Source organism: Acinonyx jubatus, chromosome A2 (assembly GCF_027475565.1).
Source record: "Acinonyx jubatus isolate Ajub_Pintada_27869175 chromosome A2, VMU_Ajub_asm_v1.0, whole genome shotgun sequence".
NCBI classification, from domain to species: domain Eukaryota; kingdom Metazoa; phylum Chordata; class Mammalia; order Carnivora; family Felidae; genus Acinonyx; species Acinonyx jubatus.
In genome coordinates, this window is record NC_069383.1 from 8,072,263 (window position 1) to 8,091,305 (window position 19,043).

Below are 19,043 nucleotides of genomic sequence, written 5' to 3' on the forward strand. Positions count from 1 at the left end.
GTCGTGTCTTACTCTTCTTGAGTTCCTCTTTGGCACATGCACGGTAGGCACTCAATAAATATTGGCTGGAATACCCAGACCGCCATATCTTGAGAATTGGATCTGAGACTTGCCAAAGCGTGTCCCCTGCTTGTGTCACACTTCATACTTGTTAGTAACGCCGCGTGCCCAGAGTTCCCACATACCCGTCACGTTCCACATCCCTACACTTTGTCTGTGCTTCTGTGTGCACCGTCCTCTCCTCCCAGAATTCTTTCCCCTACTTCTTCATCTAGCTAACGTCTTCGCATGCTCTTTCTGACCTAACTCAGACACCATCTCATTTTCCTCTTCATTCAGGAAGGGTTACGTACCTCTCCTCTGGATGTATCGACTACCTTAAGGCTATCACTGTCATTTACTGTATTTTCATGATCACAAGCCCAAAATCTGAATCAGATGTGTGAACTGTGTGCCCCAGTTTCCTTTCCATTTCTGTCAAATGTGGATAAAACTTGTTATAAAACCTAAAACTTTTAATATCTGCAAAAGCTTGAGAACAGCGCCTGGCACTTAAGACACCTTCAACAAAAATCATATATCTGTGCCGTTATTAATATGTTTGAGTCCTTCATTAGATGAGGATGTTGGTTTTCCTTGTCTTCACCCTAGACTCTCCAGGGTCCACCCGCTGCCTCTGATCTGGCAGGTGCTCAGGTGGTGCCCTGATGATGCGAGGTAAGTGGTGGCCTGTTGATGCGACGATGGTCATGATTACCACCTTAGCCAGAAAAGGGATCTAGACAAGTCAAATAGCTCCCTAGGGGTAACTCTGACAAAATACATGGATATATCCATGGCTGTTAGTGAATATTTCCAGAGCAACAGTCTCATCTCAAAAATACTAACAAACAAACGAAACAACAAACACAAAGTCATTTCTGATTCAGAAAGGGAACCACTCATTTGTGGCTTACCCTCTCCTCCTTGCTTTGGCCTGTTTCTCTGAGCCCCTTCAGATGTTCAGATTCTGGATCTCACTCATTTCCCCCTCCTTGGGGGGTCTCACTCTTTCAGACTGTCCTTCCTTCCCATTCCTCCAACCTCTTCGTGTTTACTGGATTCTCCTTCTTAATGTGTATGTGTGCTCAAGTTTCCACCACTTACAACAGCTACAAGAACAATGGACAAAGCCCCAGTCCCCTGCTCCCCATATCCACCTCTAGTCACCCACACTGTCTCACTTTCTGACACGGACCTCTACATGTTCAACTTGATGGACACTTTACATCCTTATTTTAGTGACCACTCAGTTCAGCAGTTCCCAAACACTATTATTTATTTGTTGTTCTTGAAATTCTTTTTTCATCTGATCCCTGGGCTATCACTGTCTTCCTACTTCTCTGCCCATCTTTTACAAGCTATTTTGCTTCCTTCTATCCCTTAAGTGTGGTGGTTTTCATTGTTGGACATCTTTTTTCCTGTAGGTGAAAAATTATACATTTGTCCTGGGCAATCTCATTCATGCTGCAGGCACCAAATACTTATTTCCTGATGAGTCTCTTAGTGATGATGACTCTCAAACTGTATTTCTGACTCTGCCCTCTCAGTTGGGATCCAAACGTGTGTATATAGCCCCCTTTAGACGTGTCCACCTGGATAGATACTATTATATTCTGCAGACATGCGAACTCAAAATATCCAAATGTAGTTTGCATTTTGCCCTCGAATGCTGTATTTCTTAGTCAAAGGTGCTCCACATGCACAATCATCAAAACCAGAAACACTGGTTTCATTTTAGAACCTTCCTTTCTACTTCATTCTCACAGGCATTTTGTTAAAATTGGCGGGACCTATCTTCTAAGGGTCTCTCACATCTCTACCCCTTTGTTGATGTTACTTTCCTTACATTCACTCTGCCCCATCGCTTCTTGTCTGCCTTTCCATCGTCTCTCTGGTGAATGCAAGTCTGATTGTGTTATGCCCCCGCTCACCGTAACTGTCAGGGTCAAGTTAAGCCACATCTGTCCCCCGCCTGGAACACATTGAGTGATCTGCCCATGCTGGCCCCTCTGGATCCAGCTCTCTGTTCCCCAACACAGGCTCCCTGCTATAGCTGTACCCTTGCGAGTCCTTGGGTTCTGTTCACACACCCTCACTCACTGGTGTATACATCCTCTTACGTTTTCCTTCTTGAACCCCACTCTTCCCTCACCTCTGCACCTTACTGGCTCCTGCTCATCCATCAAAACTTAATTAAAGCATGACATTCCCTGGAAATACTCCTGTCCTCCAGTCAGGTGCTCTCGGCCACTCAATGTGTTCTGGGAGGTGGCGCAGTTTGGTGTTAACAGCCATGAACTGGGACAGACAAAAAAATGTCTGGGGTCGAGCACCAGCTCTGCCACTTTATAGCTGTGGGATGTTGGCAACTTACTTGCCCCATGCCTCAGTTTCCTCATTTGTAAAGTAGAGATGTTAATGGTACTGCCCATTTCAAAGGTTCATTAGGAAAGTGAGTGAGATGATTTACGTAAAATCCATGGAACAGTGCCTGAGACATAGTGAATGCATTAAGGTGAGCTATTGTTATTATTGTTGTAACTATTGATTTACTTGTCTATTTTCCAAAACAGACAGATCTCTGAATTCCCTCTGAGAGAAAGAGACCATGCTTAATTTGACTATGTTCCCTCGGCACCTAGCACAGCATATGGGACATTGTAGGTACTCAATAAACACTCACCGAATGAGTGAGTAAATATAGTCAGTGAAATACAGTCTTAAAATTTTACCTGTAAAATATGCTAATGAGTAACATCAATCTAATTTTCTCATGTATGTTTTTTTTACTTGCACAGTAAGATATTGATGGTATCTCATTAACTTAGTGTAACTGATGCACTGTTCTTAGAGGCGAGAATCTTCTACTCCTGACAGGAGGGCACAATGTAGTTAATTAACAGAAATGTTATTCTGGAAGGCATGAACTGTGTAGGCATGAACTGTGACAAAATTCCTTGGAGACACAAACAGAGAAGCAAAATCTGAATTCCTATCAGAATGCGATCAGAAAGCTTAAAGGGGAAAAAACAGCAGAGAAAGTGTTTAAAAGGGTGACTTCAGGAACCATCTTTCCTGAGCTTCCTCGGACAGCCAGCCATTGTCTGGGACAACAATTAGGTCTGCAGAGCACCTCATCGGGCAGGGGAGAGATGTGTCTGGAAGAACGCTCCATTTCCACCCGCTACCCATGCATCCTGCAGAGAAGAGTCTGGAGCGATGTGATAATGGGACAATGGCGAGCCTCCAGGTTTGTTTGGTTTTTTTCCATGTTCTTCATGAAAGCATCGCTTCTTGTCTGCTTTGAAGCCATTGCTTTCTCAAATACAGACACCTGCCTTTTTTCTCCCGTAGATTCCTTTGCACCTCAATGGAGATGCTCTATAGTGATGGGCATTGGATATCTCTGCCACTGAGGGATCTTACTTCCACCCTTAGTAACTGCTAGAAGCTCCAGAGGACTCTGAGCAGAGGCCAGCCTCTAGTCTGAATGTCCCCACCCTTCTTCACTGCAAGGAAACACTAGGAGAAAAAAGAATTCTATGGCAAAACGAGGCTAGAATTCACCCCCTGCCACAGAATCTCCATACTGTGGAAAGACTGGGGCAACTTAGACAACATCTCTGCAGATTTTTCATCATCAGAAATAATTGAGATTCTACTATGCAGGTGCTAAATAGAAACATTTGATCTGTCTATACTTGGTCTTGTCTTCTTTTCAACCCGGGCACAGGCTTATAAAACATGGGGATACAAAATAAGGACGAGGTGAATCTAAGTCATCTTACAGAAGCAGACAGAATTACTCAAATAGGGATTGTCAATTTTTTTCTTTGCCATGAGGTATTTCTAAAATACAATCCTACTGATGTGGAAGTCAGGAAATAGTTTGATCCCATTAATTTTCACTGTGCAAAGTGAAAAATCCCTTTAAAATAATTCTAAAGAGAGGATGATCATTTACTTTTTTTTTTCAAATATTTTATTTTAAGTTATCTCTACACCCAACGTGGGGCTCAAACCTACAACCCTAAGATCAAGAGTTGCATGCTCTACCGACTGAACCAGCCAGGTGCCCCTGACTATTTGTGTACTTGTTAATTCCAAGGCTAGAATATTCTCAGTCTTCCCTTTCAATGAGATATGGCTCAGACTAGATTTATAATGAACATCCTGAGGAATACAATATTGACACCTTCTAGAAGCTGAAGGAAATGCTTCATGAGTATCTATATTCTATTCATAATGGCCCCACAAATCACCACCCCCATTTTACAGATCGGGAAATTGGGATTCGAAGAGATTAAGCAATTTACCCAAGGACTTGGATTTCGAGCTGAGAATATGAACTCCCAAGTCTGCTGATCACAGTCCACTATTTTACAAAAAGAATCCCATAGGATTATGGGAGAAAAATGTTGCCTGAGATTCTCTTTTTAAAAGACCATATTGCATAATTATAACTACAGAAAGAGAGAAGAAATGTTCCATCAGATATTTCTGGGGAATGGGTTTGTGTACCCGTTCTGGTCACGTCTGTCATCTGTGCTGATACTTTTTTGGTCTGATCGGCCAAGGGAGCTTGGCATGTGTCAATATTCCCCCAACCTGGAAGTTTGTGGGCTGTAGATTCCAGAAGCTGAATTTCTGCCCCAAGGATAATAGGGCCTTGGAATAATGAGAACTGACCTTCTCATATCCAGCGAACCCCTATCTTCTACAGATGGCATTCCCCAGACCACATGACCTGGTGAGGGTCTTTGGGATCCATGGCAAGCTGGGCTGAGCTAGGCAGTATCTGCTGTCACTCTGCTGAGGTTCGTTTTTGTACCCTTAGCTAAATAAACTCAGAACTGAAACCTCTGTAGGGTGTGTGGGTTTGAGGCCTCTGCTAGAAAGCTTCCAACTCAAAGTTTCTTCGTGTGACACAATCCTGTTTCTACGCTACTTTCTTAACTCATACAGATTTTCATTTTTATTATCCCTCTTTTCCTTATTGTATTATCCCTCCCAGTATCTTATTTTTTACTCCTGGTCACTTTGCACAATCCTCTGTCTCCTTGGAAAAGAAACATACACATACAGAAGCTTTGAATATGCACTCTTGCCCCATGTTACCAGAGCAATTTATTCTCTCATCTTCTTCTTTGAGTAGCATTGCTTGGGAACCTCTTAGTGTCCCTGCTTCCTGGGGAAGCAACCCAAGGGTAGGGGGCCAAGGTCTTTCTCCACGTTTGTGTAGCTACCTTCCAGCATCATCTCTGGAACAAAGGAAACCGCCGATGTTTGGATTCAATCAGATTACATAATCAGTGTTAGGACCGGCCTGAAGTGACAAGAGAGGAGGCCATTCACAAGTTGACAGAGAGTTTATACTCACATTTCAGTTCTAGTTTGATGAAATCTGTGTTGCCCAAGTTCTCAAGGAACACTCCCCGGGGGATTAATGTTTTGAAGTAGAAAGAAATGTCAGCGCTGGTCTCCCCTTGGAAAGTGGAGAAGTGCAGGTAGGATGATGGGTTTGGGAAGGAGGCAGCATTCCAATAATTCCCTGTGGAAAGAAAAAAAAACCCAGGGTAATGTATACCTTGACAACAGGAGTAATAGAAAACACAGCCATTTCTTAAGTTTTAATAAATTTCCATTGGCAATAGCCCTTGTCTCCTCTCATCCTGCTGAACATCATGGCACAGAATCCCCACAGACTTATTCTCAACTTTCTGAAAGTTCTATGCGTGTGTGTAAGAGCATGTTGTACTTATGATTGACAGCTGGGGTTCCTACCAAGAGCAGCCTTGAAGGGACCCTAGGGGGTAAATGCCAATAAAGGGAAAAATGCAGAGCAGATCCTGGCACTACCGGGTGGGGGTTGGGGTGATGTTTTGAACTCGTGCATACGTACTGATGGCTTGGGTTTGGTGCAAGAAGCATCTGGGTTAGACCTAGAGGGATACAATAGGAATGGGGTCTTTGGTGTTCTACTTTTACTTCTCATCCAACTTTGTCTTTGAATAACCAGCTCCTGCTCAGACATTGAGTACAGTGTGGGGGAGGCGGGGGCCAAGGAAAAGTCAAGAAGACCAAGCTATTCATTTCCCCACCGCCCCCATTCCAAACCTCTAGAGGCTAGTTGCCATGAAGGGAGTGTCTCCCCCTGCCAACCTCTTCCTTCCTGGGGACTCCAGGTGAGGATGGTGTGGGGTGCTGAGCTGAGTCCACCTGAGGGCTCTCCATTAGCCTCTACCCTTGAACTCACGGCAAAGACATGGTTATACACCACTCCCTCATTGCTTGAGAGTAGCCAGTGACCCCAGGAGAAAAGCAGTTCACAGGACATAATAAAAACACCAAACTCTATGATGCACATTCCATTAGAACAGATGGACCAAGAATTTAATACAACCAAGAGCTGACTCTTGACTTTATCTGCAGGGGAGAAATTCCTTTTGATTGTACATGTTTCTGAGTATGTTTACTATCACAACTAAGGACAAAAATACATGGGCATGCGTTAAAATAGCTACTGAAGCCTTTCCCTTTAGTACTAAACGTATGTTAACGTCACCAGATTAGGCCCAACATGGAGTCACTCATGTTAAGCCTCACTTCGGCAACCCAAAACTTAAAGTTTCTACACCCTGTTCTCCCAGAAAGGGAAAGCCCGAGTCAACCAATTGGCTTTTGTCTGCTCAGCACAAATTACATGATGTGGCTCTAAGCCCTCCTTTCACTCCATATAAGGGAAGTAACTCTGCTTTAGCCAATCAGCAAACTCCCAGTACACTTCCTTGTTCCTGCTCACCTCTGTCTATAAAAGTCACTTGCTTTGTATGGTTCTCTAGAGATATTTTCTATCGGCTAGATCGGATGCTGCCTGATTCATGAATCGCTGAATTCAAACCCTACAAGGTCAGTAAATTGTGGAAAATTTTCTTGTCACATCTGATTTTTTTTCATTTTTTACTGCTTTTTCCTTCGAAGAACACAATTAATCAAGTTCCCTGTAATAGTTTTTATAAACTAAATTTTTTCTTTCTTTCATGCAAATTATGCACATATACAATATTAAGTTCAACTGCTATTTTTAAATAAAACTATTTTTGTGTTGGCACTGCTATACTTAAACCATAATTTTATTGTATTTTTTATTTTTTATTTTTAAGTGTCTTATTATTTATTTTTGAGAGACAGAGAGTGAGAGTGGGGGAGGTGCAGAAAGAGAGGGGGACAGAGGATCTGAAGTGTGTTCCACACTGAAAGCAGAGAGCCTGATGTGGGGCTCGAACCCACAAACCATGAGATCATGACCTGAGCCGAAGTTGGATGCTCAACCGACTAAGCCACCCAGGCACCACATAAACCATAATTTTAAATTAAACATATAATGTTGTTATATTATGAGATATTAAAATAACATCTCATTTAATCAATGTTATTTGTTTTCATTCTTAGAGATGTCTAGGATAGAGTGACATCTAGATAAATGAATGGCAATTTATAACCAGCAAGTCAGCACAAAATATGTTTGTAAATGTCTTTATTAACGTAAAACAGTGGTGGGGATTGAATCTATTATTTAAGGGGTCCCAAAAGTCTTAGTGCAGTTTTGAGGTTTTTTTTTTTTTTTTAAGTTGCCATATCAAAGCTTTCAGCAGGAGAAAAAAATAGACTAGTTTTCTCTTGGGAAAGAAGAATATGGTGTGATATTGGTTAGAATGATACATGTGTGAGTTGCTATCATCCGAGGGCTGAGTTCTCTTCCTGGCTCAAGATGTGGCTGAATATCTCCTGAGGGGACTTCGGGGGCTTACCTTTCCCAGTGGACTGAGAATGAAGGTCTCACAAGATAAAACCTAAATCAAACTAGAAGTTGCAGCCCTCCCATCAAGGAGAGTTCTAGAAGGAATGAAGCCCCATCCCCAGGGTCAGCAGGATTTGGCTCATCCGAATTGGGTGAGAGCCCTATAACAACAGAGGGGCCCCAAGAATCAAAGTCCTCAGCCATGCTTGAAGCAAAGCAATTCTGTCTCTTTAGGCTAAATCCCCAGGATGTGAATGTAATTAACATTTTAAAGTTTCATTCCAATCAAGTGCATTCCCATTTTCTGAGGTGGTGATGTATTAACAGAAGGGCAGTTGTCTGAAATGATTCTAGAAAAAGGAAAGCTAAAAGTAAAACATGTCAGTATTTATTTGAGGTCCAGGGCTGGTTATTCAGACAGAAATATCCCTGGAGAGGAGAAGGGCAGTTCAATCAGTTATTCCAGCTTGATGAAAGGTCCCCACAGACCACAATTCCATTTGTTCTAATTCTATGCTCACTAAGCAACTTCTAACTAATTTGGCCTTTTGAATTGACATATTCACAGGGAAATTGAGCCTGGTGCAAACGGTAGTTACCAGTCATCCTTCCGGAAATGTCTGGGTTATCACATGATATCTTTTGGAGTTGTCACTTGTGGTATGCCCCAAGTCTCTGGATGAACTAAGTCCAGATTCTTGACCAGCAACAGTGAGGACTTTCTGGGGACTTGTGTCAGAGTGGAGCTGTCCACTCAGGTGGTGCTGAAGGAGAGCCATGTGGTACAAGCAGAGGTCCTTAGAAATTCTACTCATTTTTAAAAACCCATCCTTTAAAAAATCTGTTTTAGTCATACTTAAACATTTTTTAATGTTTATTCATTTTTAGAGACAGATACAGAGCGTGAGTGGGGGAGGTACAGAGAGAGAGAGAGAGACAGAGACAGAGAATCTGAAGCAGGCTCCAGGCTCTGAGCTGTCAGCACAGAGCCCAACGTGGGGCTCGAACCCATGAACTGCGAAATCATGACCAGAGCCGAAGTCAGATGCTCAACTGACTGAGTCACCCAGGCGCCCCCCAGTCATATTTATAATGTACATGACATATGAGTATAGTGGTGCATGATAGAATTGGTAAGTAAATATGTTTATGCGGATGTGGGCATGAAAGTGTTAATGAGCAATGTAGACAATGAGAAAGGTGGGGAGCCACTGTTTCAGACGCTGATGAACTTCTGTGAGGTATGTTCTGATAAGTCTGTTGCCCAGTCTCTGGGATTTTTGGTTACAACAAAATAACATGAGTTGTTTTTTTTCCTAGTGCTCATTGTGCTTCATGATGCAAGGAGCCTAGAGCATTATTATTGTTTACATTATTCCCAACTGGCCATAAGCTCCTTGAAAGCTGGGAGAAAACCATTTCGTCTCTATAACCTTTGGCCCCAGAACATAGTAAGCACTCAATAAATAATTGTTAAATCAGTGGGTAATTGTATAGCCACTCCTCTCAGTTCTATCTAATTCCACTCCACATGCGATGTCCTCATGGGGTAAGATCTACTTTATGGTAACCTGAGTACTGAAGATACTAACTAAATATAAATAAAAATTAATGCTGCTTTAGCACCTCCTGATAACGGGACACTGCATCCTTAGCACACCATAACTGTTCTTACCTATGTCTTAATTTCTGTTTTTTTCCTACAGACAGACCTCATTGAACAATGCCATGAATTTGCAAGGATGATGGCCTCCTAACCTTAAGATTACTGAAATTGCTGCCATTTGTACTTGCTGTCAAGGTCAGTGCTATAGAGGGTCAAGTGACACTGGACGAGAATACCAAGTTGGAAATAAGAGATTTCATTGCAGGGCAAAGAGTAGTATCTCAGTAGTGTGAACAGGCAAAAGAAGGCAAGGTTGGAAAATGCAGAGCCCAATGCAGGACTTGAACTCACAGACTGCTAGATCATGATCTGAGCCGAAGTTGGATGCTCAACCGACTCAGCCACACAGATGCCCCCAAGATTTCTTTTTAATGTTTATTTTATTTATGTTAGAGAGAGAGAGAGAGAGAGAGAGAGAGAGAGAGAGAGAGAGAGAGAGAGAGAACACGAGTGGGGGAGGGATGGAGGGAGAGGGAGACAGAATCCCAAGCAGGCTCTGCCCCATCAGTGCAGGAGCCCCATGTGGGGCTGGATTTCAGGAACCCTGAGATCACGATCTGAGCTGAAATCAAGAGTTGGATGCTTAACCAACTGAGCCAACAGGCACCCTGTTCATCCAAATTCTTTAACAGCCATTTACTTTAATCTCACCAATGATTATTTGGTATGGGATACTGACTTCAAAATTTCTAAGGATATTTTCTGCTGAGCAGTGTTAAAGAACTTCAATTTAAAATGGAACTGGAGGATAGAAAATAGAAAATCTCACTCACATGCTTTTAGGAAAATAAAACATAAGGACACACATGCTGATTTCCCATAAATGTCCAATTTACAGAAATCTGATAATGTTGGGATTTTCTTAAATGATAAGGAGTTGGTCAGGGGTTACCTCATAACAATCTTGGGAAATTTTTGCTTATGGTTTCCAGAGGCATGAACAAGAAATGACCCACGTTGGGTTGGTCTGAAAAAATAAGCTGAATTGAGCTCTTTTTTGTCTGACTGGACTGTTTTTTTCTGCTTGGGGAATTTTCAAAGCTGGCCTCTGTTTGTTTTTTATTTTAACAGATCTAACTGAACTCTCTTCTGTCTCCATCCCCTGCGCATAAATACAGTCTTCCCCAAACCCTCAACAGATGCCTGGAGCTTGCCACAGTCTGTGTGTACCAAATCGCAATTCTTCTGCTATTCCTAAATAAACTCCTCTTTTTGACAGTTTTGAGCTTGCCTCAATTTACCCCTTTTTTTTAGGTCGACAGCAGCAGTTTGTTTTAAGCCTAGGTTTAATTTCTCATTTTTTAAGTTTATTTATTTATTTATTTATTTTGAGAGAGAGAGCGCGCGTGAGCAGGGGAGGGGCAGAGAGAGAGAGAGAGAGAGAGAGAGAGAGAGAGAGAGAGAGGGAGAATCCCAAGCAGGCTCTGCACTTCAACTTAAAATGCTGCTGTGGGTCTTGATCTCAGGAACCATGAGATCATGACCTGAGGTGAAATCAAGATTCAGCCGCCTAGCCAACTGAGCCACCCAGGCATCCCAAGCCTAGTTTTAATTTCCGACCTCGGGGTACACATACATAGTTTTAACAATCCAGGGTGCTACAAGGGATAAAGGAAACTGTAACTCCCTGCTCCACCCCCATCCCAACCCAGTTTCTTAGCAACAACTCCTACACGTAACTCTTTCAGTTACATCCCTGCGTTTGTAGAATATGCGTGTGTCGATATTTATTAATTTATGCATTTTAGAGACACTTGATTGACCTTCCCCAGACGCAAGATAAAGACTGAGCATTTTTAGAAGCCTGCCTGCCTATTCCCTTTCTCCAGATTCTCCCAAACTAGCAACTCACAGAATTTCGGTGGAAATTCAATATTTACATTTTTAGGACTCTGCATTATTCACTAATGAGCCGACTAGTAAAATATAATTATAGTTTCTTTTATTTGTATAATTTCTTTTGTTCCTCTGGAATCAGTAATTACCTCTTTTTCCATTGGCTTAATTTTCTCTGTACCTGTCGTAAATTCTCTCCAATAACTCAACACATCTGTAAAACTCTTCCCACATGTGTTCCCAACATCACACACATCGGGTGATCTAGCAGCCCCCTTTTTGTCCCTCGGAGGTCCCCTACAGCCTCTGACTTCCTGTTGTCAGGCCCACTGGCTCTTCTGAGGGTTGACACCAGGCTCTGGTCCTGGGACCTGTCTCTTGCTATTATTGCCGACCATGTTTCTGCTACTCTTCACTATTAAATGGCCAAATCAGAAGACCCCATGACTTTGGGTGATCCCTCTTTCTACAGGGATCCCTTTCTACAGGGAAATGAGGTCTACACCCTCATTTCCACAGGCACATTCTCCTGTAGCTTTTTGAGAAAAGGAATGCAAGAGGTCGACTTTCTAAATCCTTGCTTTTCTGAAGAGTCCTTATTCTGCTTCCACACCTAATTGAGACACTCCAGAAAATTATTCTGCCATGGAGTTACTAAAGGCATTTCGTCAATATATTCAAGCTGCCTGTGTCGCTATTGAGGAAGCTAATGCTCTCTGATTACTGCATTGTGTATGTAACTGATGGGGTTCAGGGCATGCTCCCCCAAATACAGCACCTCAGCATATTGAATATTTTGAACTAAGGGAATGTAAGAAATGGCTGGTGCGGGAAGGACTCTCTGGCCCTCCCGTGAAGCAGGTCACAGACCCTTATGTGAGGTGCCCCCCTCTCCCTGAGGAAAGGATCACCCTCACCTCGAAAGACAAAGGGACACTGAGAGGAATCAGAACAGCCTTGCTGAGTCTCCCCCAGTTTACTGCGTAGCTCATACGTGGTTCCGTCACGTCTTAGCTCCTGTTGGGTAGGACAAGAGAGCTGCTGGCAGGGTTGGAGAAAGTGAACTGAGGGTTTAACTGAGGCTGCCCGGACTTCACCAGTCCTCTGTGAGCCTCACCAGGACCCGACCTCCCACGGACTCCGTTCCAGACCCTGTTGGAGTTCGCTTCCCCTCTGCCTGTCAACAGTCTGGACTCAAGTAAGGAAGCAACTGGACATGTGATACGCTGGAGACACCCCTGTGACGGTGGTAGCAGCAGGAGCAGGGCGTTTGGAGGACATGGAGTTGGGGGAGGGGCACGGTGGGGTGACAATAAGCGACCTCAGGGGGCTGCTCTGGCTTGTCACTTGGCGAAGTTGCCGTGACCTGTTCCACGTGCAGGCTCCAGCGTCAGGGTCTGGCTTTATCACCCACACCCACTGGGTGACTGGGACAAGTTTCTGGATCTCCCTCAATCTCAATTTCCTTATGCGTACAATGGAATTAACAATGGCACCTCTCTTAATGGGTGTTGAGAATCACAGAAGATAATCCACGAAATGCATTTAGCAGAGGGCTGAGCAAAATGTAAGTGTTCAACACATGTTACTACTGCTGTTACTACTATCAAAAGCACATTAACCATTATGACTGATGGCTTTGGTGTCACCTATGGTCCTGGGGGAGGATGGGAAAGGAGATTCCTTTCCTTAAACAGCAGGCCAGCAAGCCCTGAGGCCCCTCCTGAGCCTTCCCTACCCCGCAGGTGAATTCTTTAAGGGGGAGCAGCCAACCACCCTTAGCTAAACTGACATAACCAATTCTGACTTCTGCAGCCAGTCGACTCATCTCAGACTCGTACCCACGTCCGCCATCTGTCCTGTTCGCCTCTCACCCTTCTGCTCCCTGCTCACTGGCTTTCAAACCTGTGCCCTCCCCGCCGCTTAATCTCCTCAGGAATTAAAAAAAAAATTCCTTCAGGACACACACATGGGAGTCACCTTGAGCCCTGGCGATGTGACATATGGTTTTGTAGAGCAGCCGCTGAATAAAAATCTGACGAACAAAGCAGTGGCGGGCACCCAAGAAAGCAGTTACCCACACACTGTAGATCCTCTCATTAGAATGAAGGTATGGCAGAGATCCCTCCCCTCTGAGAGGGCAGGTAACCAGGAAGTGGCTGGAAGACTTGGCTTCTGGCAGACAGGGAGAAGATTGCACGTGGGCTCTACGGCCGTGGCTGTGGTTTGGTGAGGCCATGGCTGCGGGTGTGGCCTGGATGCCACTGGCTCCCAGGTCCAGCAATTTCCTCAGAGCCATCCAGTGGCCCCGTACTGGGACCGCACCAAGAAACACAGCTATTGCTTCTGCTTTAAGTGGCAAGCACTCTCCAATGTGAATACTAGCGCTGAGTCTAATTACTCTGAAAATTTTCAGTGACCCCAAGGTTAGAGATGTGGGTATTTGAGTTAGGCAGTGAGCCTTCTATTGTTTACCGTGGGCTGGGTGCTATTGACAACAATAAGCCAGATGGCTTCATTTGCATGTAGATTTGAGTCTATTTGTAGAGGTGTCCTTATGGGTAGAAAAAAAGGACTTCCTTAATTAAACCATTTTGTGCATTCTGGAAAGGTAAAAGTAGCTTTGTTCAGCTCCCTGCCTGATTTTATAGGGCAAGCCCAACCTCAAAATGAAGGGCTTGGAGGTAGAATGTTACTAACTCATCAAGTTTCACCCTCACCAGCAAACTTTTTCCACTGTTAACAACCCACAGGGCTTGGGGGTCAACAATGTAAATTTTTCACCCTGTGTCTCTTTGCCATTTGGTTTCTTTGGGAAAGAATGGGGACAGGGTCCCACAGAGAACGATATGATAATAAAACCCCAGAGGTCATGATGCTGAGGGTGTTTCCTGCGCTGCTGTGAGCTGACCAATAGCCAGAGAATGGGGGGATGTGATGAAACTGATCATGTGATGAAATTCATCAGTCGTGGAAACTCACACGCTGACTCTTGTCAACGGTGCACTGGACAGAGTCCTACTAAGGAGGTAATTTTATCTTATTTTGCGTGCTGGCAACAGTTGTGTGTACTCGGATTTAAAAAAATTGTTTTTAATGTTTTATTTAGTTTTGAGAGACAGAGTGAAAGCAAGGAAGGGAAAGAGAGAGAGGGAGACACAGAATCTGAAGCAGGCTCTAGGCTCTGAGATGTCAGCACAGAGCTCGACGTGGGCTCAAACGCTCGACGTGGGGCTCGAACCAACGAACAGTGAGATCATGACCTGATCTGGAGTAGGACGCTTAACCAATGAGCCACCCAGGCGCCCCATGTACTTTGGATATTTGGAGATGGGGAGCAGGTCTAAAACTCTCCAGAGTCTCTGTGTTAAATCCCTCAAACTTTCCTTATTGGGGCGACCAGTTATGCCTAATTAGTCATCCTAGTTGTCATCTTAAATATAATGGGATTCAAAGTTAAAAATTATTAACCAGAAGTGGAGAAATGAATAACTAAGTGTGTAATGGAAATATCTGTGCCCTCTGCTCTTCATTCAAATTTCTGTGTCGGGTAAAACTCTAAAGGTTTCTGTGTGATCGATTCCAAAGAAGGAGGGAGTAGCAAGCCTGGATGTTTCACATCCTGGTGAGCAAAGGATTGGGGGAAAGATCTGTCTGCTTTAACAAAAATAAGAGTGTTGCATCTGGAGGTTGGAGGACAAATTTATATCCACTACATGCAGGTTGAAATTTAAAATATTTAATAAGTAACGTACTACACAGGAACGGCCATGGGAGGGCTACTCGGGGAACTGCGTAACTTTTAAATGCTTGCATGTCAGGCCCAGGGATAAATCTGCTTTTCCTTCTTTTCCCGAGCGATTTCACTCCCTTTCACGATTTCAAGCACTAACCACACATAGATCAGTGATTCCGAAATTTATGCATACAGTTAGATCGCTACTATGAGTTTAACATTAACATATGGGTTTCTTACTAGACAGCTTTACTTTGACCTGCAAGTACTTCAAACTCTAAATGACTGCAAGTGAACATATATTTCTTCCAAATTCGCTCTACCTGCAGTATTCTCCCCGTGGAGCTGTTCCTACTCTACTGCTCAAGCCAGAAACAGGGGAGTCATTCCTCCATACCCAATCGACTCCCAAGGCCTGAGAACCGCACCTCCGAAATATTCTGCAGGTATGTCCCTGCTTCTATTCCTTCTACTGCCAGGGCTCAGGCCATCACCTCTCACCTGGATGACGCATTGACGTTAGACTCTACCTCCAGGGTCGTTCAATTTTAAATCCAGTCCCTACAAAGGCAAGAGAGAGCTTTCCAAAATGCACAGCTGATGGTTTCCCTCTCATGGTTCCAAATGCCTGCGGAATACCTTGCAAACTCCTGGACACGGCGTATTAGGTGTAGACCCGCTTCTTCAGCCTCCTCTCTCCCGAGAACGTGTACTCAGCAGCACACAGATGCCATGACTTCCCACCACCCCCATTGTTGTGTATGGACTCCATGCCTTTCTTCACGTGCTTTCCTCTTTCTGGATTATCCTTCTCTCCAACTTCCCCTTCCCCGGCCTCCCCACTCACACGCTACATCTGGCCTGATTCCTTCTCCTCCTTGAGGGCACGCTTTCCCCGTGTTCCTATGACATCTTGTGTCTATCTCTGCATTCAACTTACCATATTATTATAATTACTTTCACGCGTTCCTCTCCTCTGCTAGGCTAGGAACTTCACAGAGCAGAGACTGTATTTTCTATTTCTTCCTACCTGTAATCTCTAGCCTGCCACGGAGGTGGGTGTTCAATGTGTTCTTTAAAAAGTGTTCTTTAAGTGTTCTTTAAGTGTTGTTTAAGTGTTCTTAAAAAAGATCTGAACCATTGATAGTCCCACTCCCAGCTCTCACCACTCCTTGACCATCTGTGGAGACCTCCTTCTCAAGTTTCTGAATCAAAGAGTTATTTAGCCGGGTGGAAGGCCATGCGGATTGGCATTATTTACTTGGCCTTTTGGGCCCATTTAACAGTTCCCTTCTTAGAGATCTGACATGCGGGCCCTCTTCAAAACCATGGGGTCCTCAGCAGGTACTCATGGTGGTTGACGATGGTTCTGAGGGCCAGCCCCGTGGATGTCGCTTCTGTCTTTACAATGTGTCCCTTTGGTATCTCCGACCTCTTATCATTTTCTCTCTTCCTACGATTGTAATTCCTGCCCTAATACCATTAAGCTCCCATTTCATCATCTGGCCTGTTGCGGTGAAGAATGGTCACAGCACAAATGTAAAAGACTGCGATGTATTTAGCCACGCTCAGCCACTGTGCAGAGAGGGAACGCTGTAACATGAGGCAGCCCTTAACTCTTGATAGACTACAAACCCCCCAGAGCCCTACATCCATAGAGAAACAGATTTTATATAAAATCCATTAGGTGAGTGAAATGTGGAAAAAGCCTCCCATTTCGGCAGAATGGTGGATGCGAACATTGGAAACTGCTCTACACGGCGGAGTAATGGATTGATATGAGTCACACAATTATGTTGCGCAAATCAAAGTTTCCTTTTGGTGCTGTTTTCATTACAGGAAATAAAAAGATTCGCACCACCTATTCATAGATACTGTCGTTTTCCTACTGAAAACTAACATGGTCCCCCCCTCCACCCCCCTCCCTGCCCTCCCCCTCTCCAGGAGTAGGATTAGTAAAGAGGGAAGACAACCCATGATGCAAAGAGGAAGTGGAAAAATGCAAGCTTTTAGAACCTCAGTTTCTTTATTTGTAAGTTAGAAAAAGTAGTTCCTTTGTCACAGGGTTGTCCTAATGATGTAAAGACACAGCGCCATCCAGAAGCACTTTGAAACACCAAAGCACTATAAAAGGGCAAAAAGCCCTCTTCTGGCCTATATTTATTAATACTCCTAGAAAAATGACAGATTTTTGTGCGTGCAAGGGTGTGAGAGACGGCCTGGATTTATATAGAACGGGCTGCCGTTTCCTAACAAACTCATAAATACTCGAGAAGAAGGGAACACAGCGGAAAGCGAGCCTGAAAACAAATTCCACTTAGTGGCTAAGTGAAAATAATTTCCGAAGTAAAAATAAATAATGCAGCAAAGCCGAAATAGATGTTCAGACTTTTAAGGATAAAAGGAACACATTTGAAGGCACCACTGCACTTGCCATTGCGATCCTTTGTCGTCTCCATGGTGCGAGGCTCGGTGCAGAGACACAGCTTTGGTTGTGGCCGCCTCCGGGGGTAAGGATTGTGAAATGGGATTCAAGTGGACTGCAAAGGACACCCTTTGGTGTCTGAGACGGTGCGAGGCCAGCGGGAATTTTATTATGTCGTGTCACATTGATCACGACGAATAATAAAGTGACCGCATCCACTATGTTGATTTCGAATAGTTTTGCTTCAGAGGAATCTGGGAATTAGTAGGAGGGCAGGACAGACCACGGGAGCAGGGACGGGCTGCTGAGATGCCTGGAGTGGGGAGTGATTTCTCCAGAAGCTGCTCGGAGGGGCTGTGGGGCCACAGGAGAGGTTGGCACCGAATGAAGTCTCAAGGCCACAACCCCAGACACCAGGGCCTCATTGCATGTTTATTGAACATACTGGGGGGGTACACACCAGAGAAGGAAATATCGAATAGATTATTACAGTGAAATTCAGTGTAACGTGTCACTTTATGATTGGACTTAGTATCTTCCACTTCAAAATTTCAAATTGTAGGGGTATCTGGGTGGCTCAGTGGGTTGAACGTCCGACTTCGGCTCAGGTCATGATCTCGCGGTTTGTGAGTGTTTGAGCCCCGCGTTGGGCTCTGTGCTGACAGCTCGGAGCCTGGAGCCCGCTTCAGATTCTGTGTGGCCTCTCTCTCTGCCCCTCCCCTGCTCACGCTCTGTCTCTCTCTGTCTTTCAAAAATGAATAAGTGTAAAAAAAAATTAAAAAAAAAATTCAAGTTATAAGGGCACCTGCATGGCTCAGCGGGTTGAGCATCTGATTTCGACTCAGGTCATGATCTCATGGTTCAGGAGTTCAAGCCCCTGCATCAGGCCCTCTGCTGTCAGTGCAGAGCCCGCTTGGGATCCTCTGTCCCCGTCTCTCTCTGCTTCTCCTCGACTCCTTCTCTTTCTCTCTCTCAAAAAAGGTAAATATTAAAAAAATAAAATAAAATTTCAAGTTGTAAAATAGAGGTCTGGGGCTCAGTGTTGCCTCTGAGGTTACTGAAAACAAAGACAGACTGTCTGGAATGGAGGTGTTTGGGCATCTCAATATTCCTAAAAGTGAATTGAGAATAGAACAAAAAGTTACACTAACAGTTGTCACCACCACTGCATGGTGCCGTAGGTTATGCTAATTTGCAACTGAGTAGGTGGTGCCACAATCTGGGTTTTGAAAGCAATTATTTCCAGCAGGCTGGTGGCCACCCGGAGCACAGCAGCTTTGAAACATGTTGCATTCTGACCTTTTCTCAGTCTCAGGGGCTCCGAGGAAAAACAGGGGCTTTAAAATTCAGATCAGAAGGTGCACAAACAAAGCTCTGAATGGATTCTGATGGAACCAATCCCACATTTCACCTCTGCAAAACTTTATGGGAAGTTTATGGGGATTTATTGTTTCAAGAACAGAAGGACATTTACCTACAGATGCAGGGGAATAAATTTCAAGTACATTTAGTATTGGAGAATGGTTGCTTTATTGCT

The 19,043-nt window shown here is 44.1% G+C and overlaps 1 protein-coding gene across 2 annotated transcripts in view; it reads right to left on the minus strand.

The window, feature by feature from the left end:
* Positions 1-19,043, minus strand: part of CNTNAP2 (contactin associated protein 2) — a 1,948,817-nt gene that overhangs the window by 245,086 nt on the left and 1,684,688 nt on the right. For both annotated transcript variants that reach the window (XM_027075690.2, XM_053217934.1), the window contains one exon: positions 5,423-5,593. In XM_027075690.2, the coding sequence (XP_026931491.1) occupies positions 5,423-5,593 (171 nt within the window). The remainder of the gene's footprint in view (positions 1-5,422; positions 5,594-19,043) is intronic.